The sequence below is a fragment of the Falco peregrinus genome, chromosome Z (genome assembly GCF_023634155.1).
Source record: "Falco peregrinus isolate bFalPer1 chromosome Z, bFalPer1.pri, whole genome shotgun sequence".
NCBI lineage: Eukaryota > Metazoa > Chordata > Aves > Falconiformes > Falconidae > Falco > Falco peregrinus.
Window position 1 is genome coordinate 62,575,747 of NC_073739.1, and position 21,715 is coordinate 62,597,461.

At 37.7% G+C, this 21,715-nt stretch overlaps 1 protein-coding gene across 2 annotated transcripts in view; it reads right to left on the reverse strand.

Annotated features, from left to right (window-relative positions):
• Positions 1–6,836: 6,836 nt before the first annotated feature.
• Positions 6,837–21,715, reverse strand: part of RNF180 (ring finger protein 180) — a 76,537-nt gene continuing 61,658 nt past the window's right edge. Inside the window, exon 7 of one of the 2 annotated variants that reach the window (XM_055791376.1) lies at positions 6,837–7,252. In XM_055791376.1, the coding sequence (XP_055647351.1) occupies positions 7,053–7,252 (200 nt within the window). In that variant the 3' untranslated portion in view covers positions 6,837–7,052. Of the gene's footprint in view, positions 7,256–21,715 lie in introns of both variants that reach the window. The other variant, XM_055791375.1, reaches the window with a different exon arrangement.

The following is a 21,715-nucleotide window of genomic DNA, read 5'->3' on the forward strand; positions in this document are numbered from 1 at the left end:
ACGTCAATCTAGAAATCATGGGAACAGTTTTATTTCACCTGTAAAGTAGTATTGAGATGTCAAGAGCATGAAGCTGAAAGAGTCTTTCCAAATCGATAAAGTAGAATGGACATTAAAAAATGTGGTTGGTTGAGAAGGCAGCATTGTTGATGGGTGCCAGAGGCATATCTAGTTAGGATATGCTGTAGTACTGAAGTCTAGAACATTTTTCAAACTCAAAAACTACTTAGTTAAATTCATATGGGATACTGACTGCTGCTCAATATTAAAGGAAGTGCTAACAGGTATATTTGAAATTTCAAACAATCCTCTAGGGCCTTTTTCAGTAGTAACATTTTTCATTTCTCGTGAGCAATCCTGAATGAAGGAGCATGCTTTCCCACCCAAGGATGAATGTGTGAAGGTCTTATGCCTCTGAGAGCCCTTAGGAAACCAGGTCCAGGCAGGCTGAGCCAGGACCTCCAGGGCTTTCATTTTCACAGATATGATGAACAAATAGGTTCATAAGCTACTCTTCTGTTCTTGTTCTTATTTCCTATCAGCCTCAAATGAAGCTGAGGGAATAGTCAGCTGTTTTCTAGGCAGTGGGCAGTAGACTAGCTTTGTGCTGTTTTAACACCAACCTTCCTTTTTCTAGGCCAGGCTGAAAGGGATCCAGTACTTGTCACTGCTACCCAGTGCAGCTATCCACTACCTCCCTGGCGGTGGCAGCTTTGCTGTCTTTTGCTCATCTGCTACTTTACACCTTCATGGCTGGTTCCTTCCAAGAACCAACCATGCTCTATCTCCTGGAATACTTTATAGAGAACTTCTATACAGGGACCTTGAAGTCACTTTGAAGTGATCTTGGTGTTTTGTTTATATTTAATGCTACAAAGTGTTCTGTGCACTTCTCTGGCAGGGTATAGATTTTCCTTCCGTGTAGGTTTGCCACAATTTTCTTTAAAGGCTACAAAATAAATTAGGTCACTGATTCAGAATTTCGGGGGTAGGGTGGGGTGGGGTGTATGTCAAGCCTCAGCACATCAACTGATTGAAATGGAAGAGCAGCCCCAAAGGGCAAAAAGTGATGAAAAATAATAGCACATCATCTTGTCTGCTTTGGGTAGAGTTCAGCAGTCACAGGTCAAGCAAAAGACCTTAAGAAAACTGGCAATATTTGGGAATGTTTTAGTGAAGAAGAAAAGGAAAATCAATGTCTGCCATCAGATGCCCTGGGTAACTTCCAAGGAGTTGCACGGGACACTTGTGCATTAGAGGACAAAATTTGATCCTGAAATGCCCATGGAGACTGTGTATCTGAGTATGTGGAGTGCCCTGCATTCAGAGGGCAAGGAAAGCCATTTGGTCTCCTACGTAACTCTGTACTGCCGAGAGCCTTTCCTTGCGAAACAAGACCTAGTGCTTTTTGTTTTAGAGTGTCAATCTGCTGACTTGCCCACAAGCATTCCTCAGATCAGATTTGTCAGTTTATTCAGCACATTTTCTCCAGATCTGTCTGTAATAAAGTAATGGAATTACAACATGGAATTGCACATACCTTCAGTCTTCTTTCAGGAACATTATTTTTTTAAAAAAGAAGAAATCACTCTGTAAAAATGTAGTCAACCAAACAGTGATATGTCCTAAATTACACACTACATTTTATGGTTAAACTTCCACAGCATAAGACTGGAAAGTACTTTCAAATAGGATAACATTTTAATGCTTTACTGGAAATGTAGAAATATTTCAGCTGAAGAAAATGTTTGATGGAAAATGAAATAGATTATTATTAAGTTATTTTTAATTTGACTTATTTTTAACTAAGTTATTTTATTAAGTTAATTTTGACAGTGTGTATTTTTCAGGGTTACATCACAGCAACAAAGAAATCCTAACATGTCTAAGACACTGGAGGTTTAGTTTACTTTCCATCATAGGGTAATCAAGCATAAGTAAATATGAAATTTGAACGTGCTTGTGCCACAAGAAATTCTGAAAACTGATTTCAGAAATTTGATCAGAATATGTTCTACAGCAATGGAAAAAGACTGTAAGACAAAAATCCAGTTGCAGATATGTATGAGAAAGTAGGTATTTACAATGACGGCTCCAGTTGATTGTGCTGGGATCTGGATCACTGCTGAAATCCACCATAAAGAGGTGTATTTAAGGTTTATCAGGCTTTGGCTCCCAGCATGAGAAATCCTGAAGAACCTGTTTTGGAGAAAGGTGATTTTCAGTTCTGCATCAGGTGCCTTTAGAAGGAAGGCCAAACTGAGGCAATGTACTGCCTTGTGTTATTAAGGGAAACCATGATGTTCTACTTGGAATTTTCTGATTTATTTGCCCATTACTGAAGGATCCACTTTTTCTGTTTCCAGCCTGGTTAAGTCTTCTGTGATGACTGCACAGAATCACTCATAAGAGAGATACTCCAGTCCTTTAATCATCTTGGTGGCCCTTTGCTGGACTTTCTTTAGTAGCTCTGCATCTTTGTTGTACAGAGGAGTCCAGAACTGGACATAGCACTCCAAGTGCTGCCTCAACAGTGCTGAGTAGACTGGAAGGAACATCTCCCTTGACCTGCTGGTCCCACTCTGCCTAATGCATCCCAGAATACCAGTAGCTGTCTTAAAGCAAGGGTGCACTGCTGGCTCATATTCAGCTTGGTGCCCATCAGGTTCTTTTCTACAGTCCTGCTTTCCAGCTGGGTGACTTGCAGCACATACTGGGGCATCCATTTCTAGAGCCTGTCCAGGTCCCATTGGATGGCAACATGAGCCTCTGATGTATCAGCCACTCCTTCCAGTTTTGTCTTCGGCAAGTTGCTGAGAGTATCCTCTGCTCCATCATCCACATCTTTAATGGAGATGATGTACATGACAGGACCCGTTTTTGACCCCTGGGGTACATCACTAGTGACTTGCCTCCAGGCAGACTCTCTGCCACTGATTAAAACCCTCTGAGCTTAGCTATTCAGTTTTAAATCCACCTCGCTGTCTGCTATTACTGTCTTAGCACTTTTTGATAAATAAAGAGTATCTCTAAGGTTGCTCCACATCTAGCCCAGAGCAATCCAGAGTATTTTGCCTCCTTTCTCCTAGCATCCTCCTGGGTGTGGGTCTAAACACCAGCAGAATGCTCCCAGTGTCCTACCTTCACCTTTTCCATCTGCCTGTGACTCCCATTGTACAGACCTGGAATTCCCCAGAAGGGACTGGGCATCCTCTGTTATGAAGTGGTCAGGATTGCCAAGGACAACAGATGATTAAAATATATCCACAAAAGCCACACTACACACCATCGAGACAATTACTTGTCACATGATAGCTACAATAGCTACCTTCCTCCTAGAAGTTCATGTTATCAGCACTTCTTTTCTCTAAAAATGACAAAAGAAACCTAGCTTCTTCACCATCCTTTTCCATCCAATATCAGTAACTGTGCTAATGCTGTTGTTAACGTACAGCAAATATTTCAGGTGTGTATGCAGGGTACTGGTAAAAGCTTAACTTAGATCTCAGTTTCTGTGGTCAGGTACACAGCTGTGAAACAATCCACTGTGCTTCACAGCAGCTACTCCCTGTGCAGCTACTGCTTGGGATTTTTTTTTTTTTTAATTGTGTGAGAGAAGCAAGATGACTGGGCCTTGGGCAGGTAGGAGAGCTACAAACATACCCACTGCTAGGCAAGAAAGTTCTGAGTGTGCACAAAACCCCTTTGCCTGTCACAGCCAAGCTTAGCCTTTTCCTGGGCTTCTGTTGCCTGCAACAGTTAATCGGTACTGACGAACGGCACCAGCACCAGCACTTCATTATCAGAATGTGTTAAGATCCCGACCTTGCCCCAAGACTTCTGATAAAAGCTGACCATTTCCTGGCAAGTACTGAAACAAATAAAAGGCTGCTAGTATGAGAAGAGTTAATCACAGTAGTAAAAAAGTCAACAGACCCTAGCTGTACCCCAAGCAGAAACAGAATAGATAGGATAATAAACAAGACACTGATTGAAAAAAATATTAAAATTTAATTCCACCAAGCAAAATCTAGTGAAATGACTGTAAAATATTACAAACAACTCAAACTTTATTGCAAACATTTTAATACTATTGTAGATAAGAAAGACAAGCTTGCAGAACAGGATCAATTTAACCACAGAATTGCTTATAAAGAACCTGCTCTTGCTCCCACATATATCAACTGTATTTTACAGACAGGCTTGAAGGAAAACCAAATTTGGGCATTTGAATTGTTATTGTATTTTTACAAAAGTATGTATCTCAAAAAAAGCAATAAAGGAAAAAAAAAATACCTCCACTCTATGCCTTTTAAGTGTTTCCCTATGAAGGATGTCTCTCAGAGCTGCAACAGTCTTCATTATGTACATTTATAATCTTTTAAAACTAATTGTCCCCTGGAATTAATAACAACCAATACAAAATTAAACAATATAGCCCAAGAAACAGTTTATTGTTTAGGCCTTGATAAAAGGCAGTTACATAGTTAGAAATACTGTACAAAATTGTCACTTCTACTAGATTTAGGAAAATGCAGCCATCCTCAGTCATCAATTCTTGCTGTAAATGTACAAAAAGGGCCAATATTACATCGGATTTTTTTACTCTCCTTTGTTGTCTTTTTCAGAATAAAACCATGGTAACATGCTATTAAAAATTATGTAAGTAACTTTTTCTTATATTATTAGTTAGTACCTATACTACATTTCTTATGTTTCCATATATTTTGGAATATTTACTCAAGGATATTGCTTTATCAGATATCCTGGTTAAATAATTTTAAATTACATTATTACTGGAACTTCAGACTATGTCAGCTAAGTTAAAGTCATTTTTCATGACATCTTTTTATTTCAGTATTTTCTGAGATCAAAAGGTAGAAGCAATTTTGGCTTAACAAGTGCATCAGTCCCTTTCTTTGCTGAGACGGAGCAGTAAATTAATAAGATTAGAGAGAAAGTCAAAAATTGCAGTTAGAATCCCAGTCCTCACACAGATGTGAAAAACGTTTTGAATAATTGATAATATTTGAGGACACAAACCTACACATTTGCATGTAGCAAGACATGAGCCTATGACCTAAAACCCCTAATAAAGAGGGAAATTCACCAAGTGCTTTACTACAGTGTTAAAGCTTTTAAAACATTATACCTAATGCCACCAGTAATAGAGGCAATCACTTTTAGGTAGAGACAAAGTAACTAGGTGTACTGTAATTACAGAAAATGCATTTCTGTCACAACCATGAAAATGTGGTGATGGTGAATTTCAATTATTATACCTTCTTAGATTTGTATATATTAAAAAAGATGGCAAAAGTTACTTAGTCCAATTAGTGTAGCTAGACTTGTACATTTTAATTTTGCACATATATTCTCAAAGAGATAATTTTATGCAGCCTGTAAGAAAACTAAATATTAGTAGCCAATATACTGCTCTTTTTCAGATTAAGTGAAAGTTTCTGGTGCTGATCCCTTTATAGCCTACAAAAGACTGACCATGCTGGCTCAGCTTCAGTAAATAACTGTAAGCACATGCTTAATAAAACTCCTGAATTCCTTCTATTTCATCACATTTGGCAGATGGTACCTTCCACAACACATTTCTCCTTGTTCTCTGCTAGAACAGGGGAGTACACCACCTACTGAAAAACCACAGGTCTCCCACACAAATCCTGATACCAGAGGGACTACATACATACACTCAAATGCTTTTCTAGATGAAACCACAGCGTACTTGGCAGGTTCATGCCCTTAGAAATAAAAACTTCCTTATACCTTCCTGAAAAATAAGCCCCTGAACTACTTTGTACCATTCTTCAGCACCTGTTTCTCACAATAGTTTCTAATACTCTTTTATAACATAATAGATGCTCTTTCATAACATAATAGATGCTCTTTCACTTTCATTTGAAAATACTGTGTAAAGCAGCAAGTATGGAGTGATTGCTGAACTGGCTGCAGTTTGCTATTTACTCAGCAATCTATATACAGAATAACTATAAAGTGCTTTAGGATTGTTTCACATGAAAGGTGCAAATCAACATGTGAGGTCCCTGGAGACATAGTCCTGGTGAGCCCACACTTGAGAGTATCCTCAAATTGTTACAGCAATTTAATAAAGATACTGATTTCTTACACTGAAGAATGCTTCTTTCTCCAGTATTTAGTGGGCTTAGTGTCTCGTGGCACCAGAGGCAGCAGGCCCGCTGCTTGCCTTTCATTAGGTGTCTTGCTGGATCCAGACAGACTCATCTGGATGGGTAAAAAAAGGTACGGTGCTAGTCTGGGAATCCGCACAAAAATAGTCCCTTTAATGTGCAGAACTTGGGGTTGTTAGTTGATTCTTTATGATTGCCATTTGCTGAAAATATGAACTGTCAGCACACTGCAGTATTTCTCTTTTTGGTTAACAGGGTCAAAATTTCAGGCACTGAATACAGCACATCTCCAAAGTAGAATGCTGACAGGTCGATCAATTGTCAAAATTTTCCAGGATTTGGATTATACCACTGAAATAGCTCTCGCAAATGTCTATATAATGCATTGTGCAGCACTGCACTGCTTACAATCTCCTGTTCCCAAAAGATCTGACTATAAATGGGAAGCATCTTTACTGCTTTTATGTATGAGGAATTGAAGCGCCAATGAGTGAGTGAAGTGTGTTAACATAAGAGTCAAACCCCACAATGACTCTATGGATCATATTCTGTTGTAGTACATAGAACTCCCCTAAGAACAAGTACGATTCCATATTTCTACAGAGTAACTATTTCATACATTGGGGTAAATCCTGTTCCCACGAAAACCAAGGCAAAACTCCCACTGAATGAAGCATAATCTGGATTCACATTGTATGTGGAACCAAACCCAGGTACTTTGTCATACGTAGCAAAAGTATCAGATAGCCTCACAGCATTCTGGATGAAGTCTATTACAATTCTGAATGATAAAAATGCAGTATCAAACAAACATTTTGCCTTATTCAGTTTTTTCTGTTCACATTATTGTAGCTCGTGACTGCTGTTTTCCTTAACTGTGGTTACTACAGACTAAAAAGGGAAAAAGAAATAACAAAGAAAGCAGAACACAATAAATCCTATTACCCAGTTGACAGAGTAAATGTAGATTATCACCATGTCCATATCAAAACGCCATCCACGGCTATCATCCTCAAAGTCCATGTAGTCCATTCTGTGAGCAGCATGTGGGAAATGCCTCCTTGTTACAGTATTGGAGTGTCTTTGAAAACCTGCTGAAAAACAGATGAGGGATAAAAACCTTTATCAATGCAACAAAACTGAGTGGAAAAAAAAAAGAAAAAAATTCTTCCCCAAGTTATTTACATGACAAATGGAAGCAGGAAATCTCACACCTCACTACAGGTTTCCTCACTCTGTGGGACAAGCAGGTCTCTGTGGATTTGATTTTTAAAAATTTAAAAAGTAACTCTGTATTCCATGTCTGGAAAATAATACATTTGTTTGTTTGGATTTGGCACACTCTACTATAGTAAAGTAACACTAACTGCCTAGTTATCCAGGCCTACGGACACTTCTCATGCCTTCTTTTACTGAATTTGATTCAGTGATCTAGAAGTGAAAGGCTCTGTATATATACAGATATATAATATGTATATTATACTGTAGTTAATGTCTTGTGTAATTAATCTCTGGATTCCTCAGGTCTACTTATCTGAATTCTTCAGCAATCGAGACACACCCATATGTGTACACACATAGTTCAACAGCTCAAACACATTTGAACTCCTGTTTCTAGTATTTGATTTTTTTTTTAAAACACTCTTCTAAATAAATCCTACTTTCTTTAGTATTATGTATTAGTATTTAGTATATGATATATATCAGGTTAAAATTAATTTTTTTAATTATTGTTTGTATGTTGGCAGTACCTTTAAAATATACAGGCAGATACAAACACAGCCTTTTGAGTGGAAGTAGAAATACTGCAACTCCAAGAATGGCCTGAGTGTGGGGTCCTGCCAAAAAGTTTTTTCCTCTTCATTCCCCCCTGACTTCTCCATGTAGTAAGAGAAGGACTATCAGAGCATAGTTCTTGCACACGTGAGATTAGAGAAGTGTCTGTGCAGCTGCGTTAGACAGCAGGCTGTGGCGCAGGGAAGAGGCCAGAAGCTGCGCTGCAAAGGCTGGAGTCCTGTCCTATGCTGATAAAGGACAAGAAGGGAATGCAGTAGTACTGGTCTGGATTTTTGTTCCATTTTCAGGTAACTCTCAATCTTTATGATGCATTCTTTGATTTTGGAAAACAGGTCTTCGCTGAGCTGCCCAGACTCTTCTCTCTTGCATTGACACCATGGCTGTTGGAGTCTCAAGGTGGATAGGACGTGTCTCCTTCAGTGAGCACGACCACACACCAGTGTGTCTCAGTGGGCACTCCTCAGTTTTAATCTACTACGGCGTTGCCTTCTAGTCCAGCTTGATTAAGACTCCTTGAAGCTTCTCAGTCTTCTGGTTGCGACTAATATAAATAATTGTGTATAACTGGTGTTCACATGCCAGTAATTGTAATTTTAGCATTTTCAGACTTTATTAAAGATAATTGAGAAATGTGTTTTTTGAAAGTATCCTAATACAGGACTTTTCTAGAACTACAATATTTTTCCTTTTCAGTGGTGGCTATTGACTATTTCTTTGTTTTTCCTGAATTACTGTTTTGCTCAGAACTTTTATAGCACAATTCTTTCCATGCCTTTCAAATGAAAGTATTCTCTCTTTTTGGTATCCTTTTCAAAACAGTTAATCAGAGACTTTTTGGCTCTCAATTACACAGGCAAACGGGTCCTCCTGTATTCAGTTAATGACTGCTTTATTTAGAAATTTGACTAGACTACTGAGACACAGAAATTCTTCCTTTGGAGAATCACTCATGGTTAGACATCATGATATCTTTGCATTTCTTTTTTTTTTCTTTTTTTCTTTTTTTTTCTTTTTTCTTTTTTATTTTTTCACAACAATTTGTTTGTATATTTGTTTGTCATGTATAAATACTAAGTTGCTATATCTGTATACATCAGGATCTCTCTAACAATTTATCTTATTTTGGAGACTATGAAATCTTAATCTGGTCAAAAGAGTGATGAGGTTTTATGAATATTTTCAGTGACTCCAAGTGGGATAAGATTTGCCCCAAGCTAAATATGCTATACTGACTGCAGGGGAAAAAATAGGTAAAAAATTCCAGGTATTTACTTTTAAAGTTTTATTATAATACCACAAAATTTTATGCAAGTGCATGAGCTAAATATCTGCTTAAAGATCCTGAAGATCTGTTTAAAGCATGATATAGACCTCCTTGTTCTTTATGTTATGCTTTAGATTGTGTTAATTTAAAATGGCATTAATTTAAAATATTATCTTTGATTACTGGAAAACAACATCAGTAACAGAATTCTGAAAAATGTTCGTCTTCTTTAAATGTCTTTCTGCCAAGATGTAACTTGCTTGAAAAATGCTCATTTAACAACTTACTTCAATTTCAAACCTGTATTTTTCTTAATTTCTTTTCTAACACTTTCTAAACATTATTGTCAAATAGCAATATAGTTTTATGTTGCTTTTTAAATGTAATTTGCAAATGCAATTAGCAAATGTCATTAAATTTTATCAGTAATGCTGTATCATTCATTTTGCCTTTTACACATGAATTTTAGTGTACATTACCCTCTCTGGAGGGTCTTGGTCAAGACCGCTATCTGTGCTTTCTTTTTATTTATTTCTGTACCTAAAGTAAAAATAACACAAAACGCTAGAAGCTGGTTTTGGATCAACAAGGATCATCAGGGAATTATGCAAAAATGTAGCTACATTAGTTTTGGAATGGTAGCCCTCACCTTCTAGAGGATTTGGACAAGTAATAGTCTTGTTTTGTATGTCTGAGCAATTCACCTTAAGCAAACATGCATGGAGTTTATCACAGATTTGACTTTGTAATGTAATCATTCTACATTCAAAATGAGCAGTTTCAGTATAGAAAACTGGCTATTCTCTGACTGCTCTTGCTACAGAAAACCACAGAAAAATTGTTGGTGCTGTATTATATATTATGTATATAAAGATATGTATACAATTAGGAACTGGTTATTATACACCATGTGTAATCCCTATGGCTTCTCTGAGTGCGAGTAAAGCTATTGAAAGTTGACAGCCAGTTATGTGGAATAGATTTCAATTCCGTTGCTGAAGTAGTCTCTTTTTCATCATTTGTAAATAAAATAAGCTTCAGCTGAAAATGTCAATAGTACAACTACTATGTAAACTGAATTCTATGACTTGACAGATGCTAATGAAGAAAAAGAACTTTTTCCGTGAAGTATATTACCAAATAAACTTGCGTATAGTACTGAAACCAAGAATTGGATTTAGAAACTCTGTATGATCGTGCACAAAGGTTGCTACACACTCTGTGACCCATACTGTGAGCATTGTCTTAAATTCTGCCATGAAAAATACCTTCAGATGTCTGTCTCTCCAGCTAGAATGGAAATAAGCCATGTCTCTGCATCTGATTCTAGCCACCTGCAGATAAATACTAAGAACTATAGAGTTCCTCAAAAACTGTACAGCAACATGGAGTAGGGGTTTAAATTATGAAACAGAAAAGATGAGGGAGCTTCAAATCACTTCTAATCTATTCACTCAATTTTTCAAAAGAAACCCTATCTTATTTGATCAATACAGTACTTACAAAATTTCTACACAGGCATGTATTTGTTAGAACATATATTTTATTCAACTGTTTTGTGCATGCCTGTTTTGCTATACTCTGAACAAGAACTTCCACTCAAATCACATGAATATGCATGCACAGTGCCACCAGAGTCCGGCAAACTGTTACTGGAAACCCTTTACTAGAAAACAAATATAATGTTGTGTGCAAATTGCACTTTTACACCCACCAAAGTGCGCAAATCAAAAAGAATTTTTGCTAGAGCATCAATAGGCACATCTGTTGCACATGTCCCTGCTGAAGTTTTGCAACCTTTTGTTCAGGTACTGGCAATGCTGAAAATAAGACTACAAACAATTCTAAATATTCTTCCCATTTTACAAATCGACTGACCTCATTTTGCTATGACTAAATAATATAAGACAGAAGATGAAAAATCTGTACTCTAAAAATGCGCCCAAATGAATAATATGCTAGCTATAATAACCGTGTACATTAGAAGCGCTCTTGTAAAATTAGCTTACCTAAGAACAAGTGTTCTTAGGTAATCAGATGTACCAAGGTCATTTTGATGCAGTCTCTTCTGATTGTGAGCTGCAGGAGATAAAGCTACAGAAAGCGTGTAAGAAAAAAGGCAAGTGCAGACTGACATCTTCCTATATATGCCCCTGCAGCAACCAGTAGCTTAGGACCCCAATGCTATGGAAGCTGTAATCAGAACAATGCATTAAAACAGCACTGATAGGATTTTCTTTCCTTATATGTGTCTCTGCGTACTTTTGAACCAGATCTCATATGCCCTCCACTTACTGCTCTTCGTGTCCCCCGTGGAGCTGTTCTAAAGCAAATAAATCAATTTCCTTTCAGGCGAAACTAAACCAGAAGATGAGCTCCAAGAATCTGATGTGTTCCAGTAATATGCCTGAACCACAAACTGGCACTCAGCCCTGTTATTGGAAGTAAGTTGCTCCGTTCCCTAAAATGCAAATGTGGACACCTGACCCTTAGCACCAATTGTTGTGCTCTATCTATTGTGGCTGATATAACTGCTAATGCAAGAATACCTCTGAGATACGGCAAACAATCTTTCCTAAAACATCTTTATGACATTCATAATTTTACAGACCTCTTGTATCTGTCTTCTGTTATATCCTTTACAAACAAAAAACTTGTAAATTCCCTTTGTATGGAAAAGCTTCCATACTTCTGATCTTCCCTTCCACATTATGCTTCATCCTGACTTACCCTTCTTTGTGATGATGTCATCTAAAATTATATGCAAAACTGGAGATATGGGATCACCACAAATCTAGATAATGACATAACGTTTTCCATTTTATTATGATCCTAATCATTCCTGCTTACCTTCTGGTGATGGCTGTGCATTGAATGTGTTCAGAAAACTAATCAAAGTATTGCCCACATCTCTTTTCTTAAGTGACAATAGCTAATTTACAGCTCATCATAGTGAATATTATGTATTATGGCTCTGTGGGCAACTGCTCCACCACTTGTCTGTCCCCACACAGTGAAAGTGTTTTTCTTACTTGCAGTCTGAACCTCTCATGCCTGTTATTGCTCATCCTCCTGCCACGCACCACTGTGAACAGCTGGTCTGTCCTCTTGGTGGTCTCCTTATAGGTATGGTAAAGGCTGCCTGGTGATCCTCTCCAAAGCCTACCCTCCTCCAGATTGAACAAGCCAGTTCCCTCAGCCTCTCCTCACAGGTCAAGTGCTCCAGGTGCCTGAGCATCCTAATGTCCCTCTGCTAAACCTGCTCCAATTTACTGCCTTCTTTCCTGTATTGAGGTGGGGCAAAATTGCAGTTATTTCAGATGTGGTCTGCTGAGTAGCAGGGGAGACAAACTTCCCTCATTTACTGCTGTTCATACATCACGCTCCTGTTCATAAAGCCCAGGATGCTGTTGGCCTTCTTTGCTGCCAGGGCACACTGCCAGCTCATAAGCAGCTTGCTCTCCATCAGGACCCCCAGGTCCTTTACAGAGAGCTGCTCCCCAGGCTTTCAGTGCCCAACCTGTCTCACAGCCAGGGGCTCTTCCTTCCCAGGTGCAAGACTCAGCATTTGTCCTTGTTGAATTTCACAAGGTTCTTTTCAGCACATTTCTGCAGTTTGTCTAGGTCTCTCTGAACAGCAGCCCTGCTGCTGAGTCTATCAACTTGTCCATCAATTTATTGCCCTCTGCAGACCTCATATGAGTGCATTCTGTTCCCTCCTCGAGGTCACTGACCAAGAGAACTGTTAGATATTGAGTCCTTATTTACTATCATCAGTGAATTGAATAATTTAGTATGATTAATAAGGGACTTAATCTGCTGGAGCACCTGCTTTAGTGTTTCAGCCCATTTCTCCAGCCTGTCTTGGTCTCTCTGAATGGCAGCCCCACCACTGAATCTACCAACTGGTCCTCCAATTTCTTGTCATATGCAGACCTGATGACAGTGTGGAGAAATGGGCCAGAATTTCCCAGCATTCTGTACTTTTTTCAAGGACAGAGTGTTTCTACACTGCTTTCACAAACAAGGTATCATCCCAAACTTCTTGCATAAACACCAGCCTTCTCCCATACGCACAACATGCACATCACATTCTAGTTATGCTAATATAATAGCTAGATTGCAAGATTTGCTATTTAAAATGAGCTATGAGACCTGTATTTCCAACAAAGCAAAAAGCGTATAGTACTAGAGAAGTTTATGAGGCACTTACCCTGTGTGAATGCCTGCCAGCACATACTATTGACTTCAGATCTTGTGTCCCACCCAAGCTCCAACTCAGTCTCAATCTCTCCGGCAAACTCAAATTCCCAAAGCAAGGCCATTCAACCCAACTAACATCCTGTCAGATCCAAAGTTTTATCTTTTCTCCTCCTCCTGCATGAAAAGCTTGAACCTCCCTATCCTCCCATCTCAGATATTTCAGCTCCACACACTGATTTTATCAGAAGTCAAAATCTCTTTCTTTTCTAGAGAGAGCCCTCAAATTCCAAACTCCTCTTGTCCCAGGATGCACACCAGAATCTCCAGCTTTCCTACGTTAAAACTTCTTCCACCACCTTTCAAGGCCTTTCTCGCTGTCAAGTCCAATCATCTTCCCAAACCTCCCTCGCTATCCTACTCCTACCTTCCTCTCATTTCCTCTCTGCTCTCTTTGAACACTTCTCTGCTTTTGCCCTTCTGATTTCATCTGTGGGCTCTCATGAGCTGTCAGCACCTTATACCCATGTGTGACTAAATTTACATGATGGTCTAAACATCTCTGCATTCCTTTTCTATCCCCAAAATCCAAGTCCTCCTTTCTGCTAGCAGTTAGGCTTTAGAAAACCTGGATGTAAAATGTACTGAGACCAGACGTAATCCTTATCTGAAACCATTTTTATATTCACTGTGATGACTGTCTTGCTAGCTGTAGGACTTCTGCAGGGCTTTTGGTTTAAATGTTGAAATCTGCGACAGTCCCAAGAGGTAAATTCTGTTTAAGCTGTTAAGTTATTTGCACGTGCATAAAGTGCTATTTATTGAACTCACTGTGCATACAATACAGTTCTTCTGCACCTGAACAAATTAGCAGCATGCAGGCAATTTAGCAGGGGACACACAGTAATTGCTTTTCAAGATGCCGAAGAATGTTGCTTGCAAAGGGTCTAGAAAAGCAACTGATTACTGTGAAAATCTGAAAAAGCCATGTCCTGAAGCCTTTCATATAGGACACAAGATCTGATTGCATAAGGGGCACTCCTTTTTATAACAGTGGTTAGGAACCACTGTTCACTCCCGTTACAAATTACTTTTTGTTTTGTGACTTCCATAAGGCATTTGACATAAGAAAAAGAACATCACGCTACAGACTAAACTATGCGGAAATCCCAAAACGTGGTAGTGCCACTAACTGGCATACATTTATTTCATCTGTTGAAGCAAAAACCTTATAAAAGCCACAGCCCTACAGAATCAACTACCAGGCAAACGCTGCTTCTCACCCATCAGTATCAACATAACTATTGGCACTTATTTCTAAGAATCACCTCTACTCTCTTAAAAACTAATAAATCCTACATGGATCTGGGAAGTGAAAATACACAAATGAACCAGAAATCACTTAGCAATTAAAAGAAAAAAAAACCAAAACCAACCCAAAATAATCCATAGAAGTTCTTGTAGCAGTTACAGTTTTGACAAATATTTATTTCATATTGCTCTAACTTTCCATATTTTTTTCAAGATTCTAAATATGATCATCTATTCCTCTTTTCTGTAGGATTCTCTGACTTTTTCCACAGAGGTATGTATTCAAAATAAACCCAAGATTTAAGGTTATATACTACACATCAGTACATAAAAGCTGTACTTGAATTCAGCATTTCTTTGGACAATTCATTGTTAATCACTGCAATTATCACCTTTAAGGCCTTCAGGACAGAAAGGAGACAATTTCTCATTCAAGCCTTTTTCCTCTGTGAAATACTGTGAATTTTATTCATTCAAAATTACAAATATTTACACTTGACAAAAAGATCTGACGGTTTTAGTCTGTACAGGAAATGAGATTTTTTTCCATGAAAATACAGCTCATTGTATTTCAGGAAGAACTACTTCTAAATGAAGTTTTTTGCATGTTCCCACCATTTGTTTGAATTCTGAAACATAAATATAGTGCTGCTACCATAAATTAACAATAACATTCTGAATATTAAGTAAATAACCAAATAAAAATGTGTGAAAGCAGTTACCTCTTGCTATTTTGTAGGCTAATAATTCAGCTTTTACTGATTAAAACACAAACCATAAAGCTAGCTAATATATCAAAGAATCATGTTACTGAAAGAGAAAACAAGAGAAAGATTTAAAAATGAATGTCAAAATCCATAAATCAATGCACACATACACATTGTACATTATTTTGCATAGCTAGCATTGTTGCTTATTTATTAAATATGAAATCTATTTACCGACTTTATGAGAAATATTTAAAAACTACTGTGCCCAGCCTCTCTCATAAATTCAAAGCAAAACTAGAACAACTTGTGGGTTTGATTTTGGGCTGTTTATTTCCCTGGAAATAAATGAATCAAGAAGCAAGAGGACCATGGGAGGGCAGAATGAACTGAGAAAACATACTCTGTCCAAACATATGTGATTGTTCTATAAATATCAATACTCATAAAAAGAAGCTAATTGGCTAGTGTAAGTGCTGGGATGCATACTAGAACAGGAGTAATTAATCTCACATTTCACAATATAAAAGTCATTTGACTGTGGAAGCCATGAAGGAATTTTGATAGCCAGTCTGCAAGCAGATTTTTTTTTAAAGTAACTGAGTGAATTATTTCTTTGCTTTTTCTTTCTTTCCCTAAACCATAACATACTAAGTACCAAACAGGCAGGACATCATACAACAGTTTTTAAAAAATATTTATAGCAAAATCTACTCTCATACTTTCAAACCACTTTATTTCAGAATTCAATTACTGGTCATGAAATAAAAATAATATACAGTAATTGGAATTCACGTCCTTCTTTTTCAGGGTGCAAACTAGCTCTGTGAATAAATGAAATTTATTTGAATTTCAATGAATTATATTGACTATCAAATATATATTTGAAAGAAAACTGGCTTCTTTAACCGCCCTCCCCTTCACCACACCTGTTCTGACTGCAGTCCATATAGTCTTGATGACTGACAGCAAGAAATGAAGTTGCATGGTCTCCCTATGAGAGCATGTCATGGATCTAAATTCACAGTCTGCACACATTCAAAACCATCAAATGTCTTCTTTTAATTTTAAAGGTAGGTTTTCTACATGTATATTGATGACATATAGTTATGGTAATTTTCATACATTTGTCTTGAAGTAGGGATTTGTAATCAGTTTTGTTCACATTTGCATGTAGAAAAACTGTATCTTAACAGTGAATTTAACTTGTGGACAGCTTCACTCCTTGCCATGACAGTGCAGACAATGAAAAGCAGGGAATTTCAAACAGCAACATGATGTATTTAACTTTCCATGGTATGTGCACCAATAACCTATATAAAAAATTAATTTTTAAAAGTATGCAAAATATTCTGACTCTATGAACTTTCTTATTAATTTTTAATATATTTTCTATTTCTCTTCCACTCTCTCTTTACTAAATCTTTTACTCATCATGGTCTTGAACTCTATTCATTATCAGCACTCTCTTCTGTTCCTACTTTTTATCACTGAACATTTCTAAAAATCATGTTACAAGTTTATGTTTTCTTTACATTTGTCATCTCCCCAGCTGATCACATACTATATTTCAGCTGTCAGCAACCCTTGCTAAATTATCATCATAACAGCCTTTAACCTTTTATGTCATATTACTATAATGGCATCACCTCCCTCTAGGTTCATTCTTCCCCAGAACTCCTCTCTAATTACTTACAACCCTTTAGGCTCCGGTTGTTAGGACTGCTACTGTATAAAATACATAAAATATGCTATTGATATTCATAGATAGGCTTAAAGGTAGCTCCAGATGAGTGAGTAAGTATAAAATAACATTAGAAAGGATTTCATACTGATGCTTGCCTCTAGTGTGAATGCTACTTGGCATACTGCTTAATTGTCTTTAGATGCTTATTTCTTGACTTGCACAATTGCTACATTTTGTTAAAGTCATTTAACAAAAACTTTGCAAAGTTCTGTTACACGTTGCTGTCCACAGTTCTTTCAGTGCTTAAGACTTTGATGTTTTAAGCCAACTTTACTGGAACACTGTAAGAACAGTAATGCAAATACTTTCGTTAAAATAAATTAATGAATTGGCTCTACTTGTCTTAAGACAGGGTCAGTCTGACAGCAAAGGTCAGAGGGAATACACGAGGTAGGCATGCCAGTGCCTCACCACACCCCTCTGTAAGACAAGGCCGTGTATATCTACACAAAGCATTTAAGTTTATTTGCAGATCTAGCTGTCTGACAACATGCCTCCCTTAATTGCTCCAGAAAAACGGGTGAATGACCTATCTTGGACCCATACTACTGTCTTTGAACAAATTCATATTCAGCTTTAGCTAATGTCAACCCCCAAAATTCCTACTTCCCATCTGAGCAAACAAAATATATATTAAATCCTCCAGAGAATGAAAAACACAAAGCACAAGAACACATCTTGAGAAAGCTGGCACAGTTTTTCTGAACAGAAAGTTTTCTGGTGCTGACAATACTTAAACAGTTTTTTGGAAGCTGCTGAAAAGCACTCATATATGTTAAAAAAAAATGCACCAAGGAAAGTTACTTGAAGAGTTCTCAAGAAGTAAGCTATTTAAAATCTAAAAAATATATTTATGAACTGTTAAAAAAATCCTTTAATCCCTCATTAAAACTGTAATGGTTATCTCTGACTTTTTCTGACACCATTTCAAACATCCATCTTTATCTATTCAGCTAAGATATTAATCAAAAGTCTCCTCACCTTAGTCTGCTGTTTGCTCATCTCTTGCTTCTTTGAGAAGGTATGCTTAATCTGGCTCTGAAAACTACAATCACCTTTTCTTTCTTATTATTCTCACATGTCACCTTAAGTTCTCTCATGATTCTTTTGTCCTTCACCAAATCAAAATTTCAAGTTTTGTTTTCACTTTTAGGGGTCTCCAAAACTTTGCCTTGCCCCAAAAATGTTGCCTCACTTTTTATAATTATGCTACGCAAGTACACATTCCTTCAGAAATCTTAGGAGTTTTCTACCCAGTAAGTGATCTAGGATCAAACTTAACCCATGCTCATGTCCAGATTTTGGAATGGTGTGGATCTATCTGTGTCACTGGTACAGATGTACAAAACAGAAATCACAGGCATGTTAGGTAGCAGAGACAATGTACATGTTCATCCTACTTTCTTCTCTATTAACTCATTGATAGTGATGAAGCCAATGGTATCTCTACAATCTATTCCCAGCCAAAAATTCTTTGTTTTCTTACAGTAAATGGGATTTCTATGAGGCATCAAACCAAAAGATTGAATACCAGGCAAACTTAACTTTCAAGGCAAGATATGTTTACAACAGCTGAGTTGAGACTCTTAGCGGGCTACTTCAGTACAAACTGCTCTCCTATGCAGCGCATTTTGCCAAGAGGACTGGGGGAGTGTGCTGGGGAAGCATGTCTGACACAGTCTTTACTAAACATAATCAGTTCACAGCCCATTAGGAATATAACCAATTTTGCTGGTCATTACTCAGTGGCCGCAATCTTTCTGCTATTCTGTTTGGCGTAGCTGGCAAGGATCATTCCCGACTTTCACCAAAATGCACAGGAAGATACATGCTAATTCCTGCCAGTGATGAAGATGGAAGGCATTTTTGCTTCCACTTGTTCACAGAGACCTGTCATAACCTGAGCTAGTTTCAGCAGGATCTTACAGAAAACACAAAATTTAAGACCAAGAGATATATTATGCTTTAAACAGATTCTGTGACGAACCACTTCAAAAAGCTACTAATTCAAAGTTTACCTAGGCTGGTTTAACTTGGATTACATATTGCTCTCCATTGTCTTTATAGAGGTCAAATAATAAATATTTATACAATCTTATTTGATTGTCATCAAATTGTAGGATATCTCATAAGAACAGGGATACTAAGAGTAGGGTGAAGGTCTTCTTCCTACCATATCATTCCTCCACTGACAAAGCCAAACAATGAGGAATTCGTGAATGGCAAGGAAAGAACTTAAGAAAAGGGCAAGCATATTGCAGTATTTTCGTGGTATTCTCTCAGGTCCCAGGACTTGCAGTTCATGGATCTCTACAGGCAAACGTGTTATCTTTGAGTTAAATACACTTTACTCCATTTTTCTTCCAAAAATCTGCCATTATTTGAAACCATGCTCTGGGGTAATTATTTTATTTAATGTCCTTTAGCAGGACATTATGAGACAGCGAATAACAGCAGCCCATTCACTTCTGCCATGCCTCCCATGATTTTAATTACCTCTATCATCCTCCTTCTTTAGTCATTTCCTGTTTTGGCTGAAGCGTCCTAGTCTGTTTACACATTCCTCATCAGGAAGTAATTTAAAACTGATGATTTTATTTATCTTCTTTGCACCCTTCCAGTTTACTACCTCCTTCTGTGATGAAAGGAGAATGATTTAAACATTGCTGAGGATCACTCAGCACCATGACAGTCTTCTGTCACTGCTTGCTCTTTGCTTTCATTTTTATATCCCCAATATTTCAGTACTGTAAGCAAATGTTATCACCTACATTTCTGTGACAAATATGCTGGATAGTACAAACTGTACCATATACCCATATGGACCAGACTGCTAATGTCCCTCCGGTGAGAAAAAATGAATTATTTATTTCCATCCTTTGTTTGTATCTTTCAAACAGCTATTAATGGATGAGAGGATGTTCCCTCTTTTCCTTAACACAGCTGTTTTTCAAGCATCTTCAGAAAAAAAACGTTCTTAAAAGACTTTTGGAATTTGCAGTCTGCAGGGTGAAAGATGCAATACCTCTAACTGCCCTACAAGTTCATTTGTGTCCCTCCAGTGAAGCTGTGGGACCATGGCTGCCTTAGAGGTCTAAAATGATTTTGGTTTGTCTTACTGGCCAGTGTGAACACTTTGTTCACCAAGCAGAAGTAAATATGCCAATCTAACATTCATTCAGGGGCATATCAAGAAATACACAGGGAAAAGCTTCAATGTGCTTGTTGACCATGGTTATTCTATCACAATCCTTGGTGTTGCATAATTATAGCTATCAATATTCCTAGTACAGCACTCTTATAGTATCATGGTTAAATGGAAACAAGCAATCCTGATGACACATACAGATTACCTAGAATTTAATTCCCTTCAATGCACTGATGAACCAATAGAAACAACTGAGTGGCCATGATTTCTGAGAGGTATATCACTCCCCTACACAGGCTAGCTCTGGATGCAGTTTTTAGGACTGGGAAAATGCTATGAAATATCTTTTCCAATGGGACTGTGGCTCTGAAGAAGTCTCTAAAGAACAGCCTCTGCAAAACAGATTAAAAGATAAAGGCGGCTATTGATAACTACACAATGCTTTGTACTAACACTGCTGGCAAAACAGCAGGGACAGAAAGTGGCAGGGCTAGCATGCTGAAGCTTAAGACATATCTGTAGCACCGACCTTTGTACCTTGAAGTTCCCCTTCTATATTATTTTATCTTTCAGATTCACTTCTGCTTGGTGAGGTGGAAAAATGAAGGCTTGAAGGCTACTCGCCATGGGACCCAAGTGGGACCTTGGAACCAAGAAACCAGTCTTGTGTTTCTTACCAGTGATGTAAGGACTTAGGGGCAAAGAAAATGGGTGCAAATGTTAGAGTCCAAGTTCTGACAAATCAGTAAAATGAAAAAGTTGCCATCAGTCCAGCTGACCTAAGACAAACTCAACCAGCAGTGCTTGGATTCTGTGTTTTCCGTCTTAGTGTACTATAGGCATAACAGATGCTCAAAGACAACACCTCCCAGTAACATGTGTCTCCTTGAGGCAGAAATTCACTTACTGTGAAGACTATAGACTGTAAATGCATCTTGAGAGAAATGTATGTGTGCAAATTAGCTTTTTGTGATTCCACAAGCAATACTGAAGAATCAGATGGATCCTGGCTTAAAAAGGAAAGCCTTTTGGTGAAGCAGCATTGCATGGTTCCACTACTGCAGTCATGAGTAGTATGACAAAGGAACAAACAACTTAAAACAAAGAAATAAGGAAGTAAGGAAATTAACTGGGGGGGGTGGGGTGGGGGCGGGGGGGGCGGGGGAAGTGCAATGAGGAAGGATGGAATAGTAAGACTTGGAAAAATTAGCTCAATATAAAGATTATTCTGAGAGACTTATTACTCTTTCTAGCTAATATCATTGCTGCACCTTCTATTTTCAGTTAACACCTATCTTGTTTCTCTTCTCAGCAGATCACCACATCAGAAACTTGAAAAACAGCATTACTTTTTTTCTTCTTTTTTAAACAGAAAAGTAT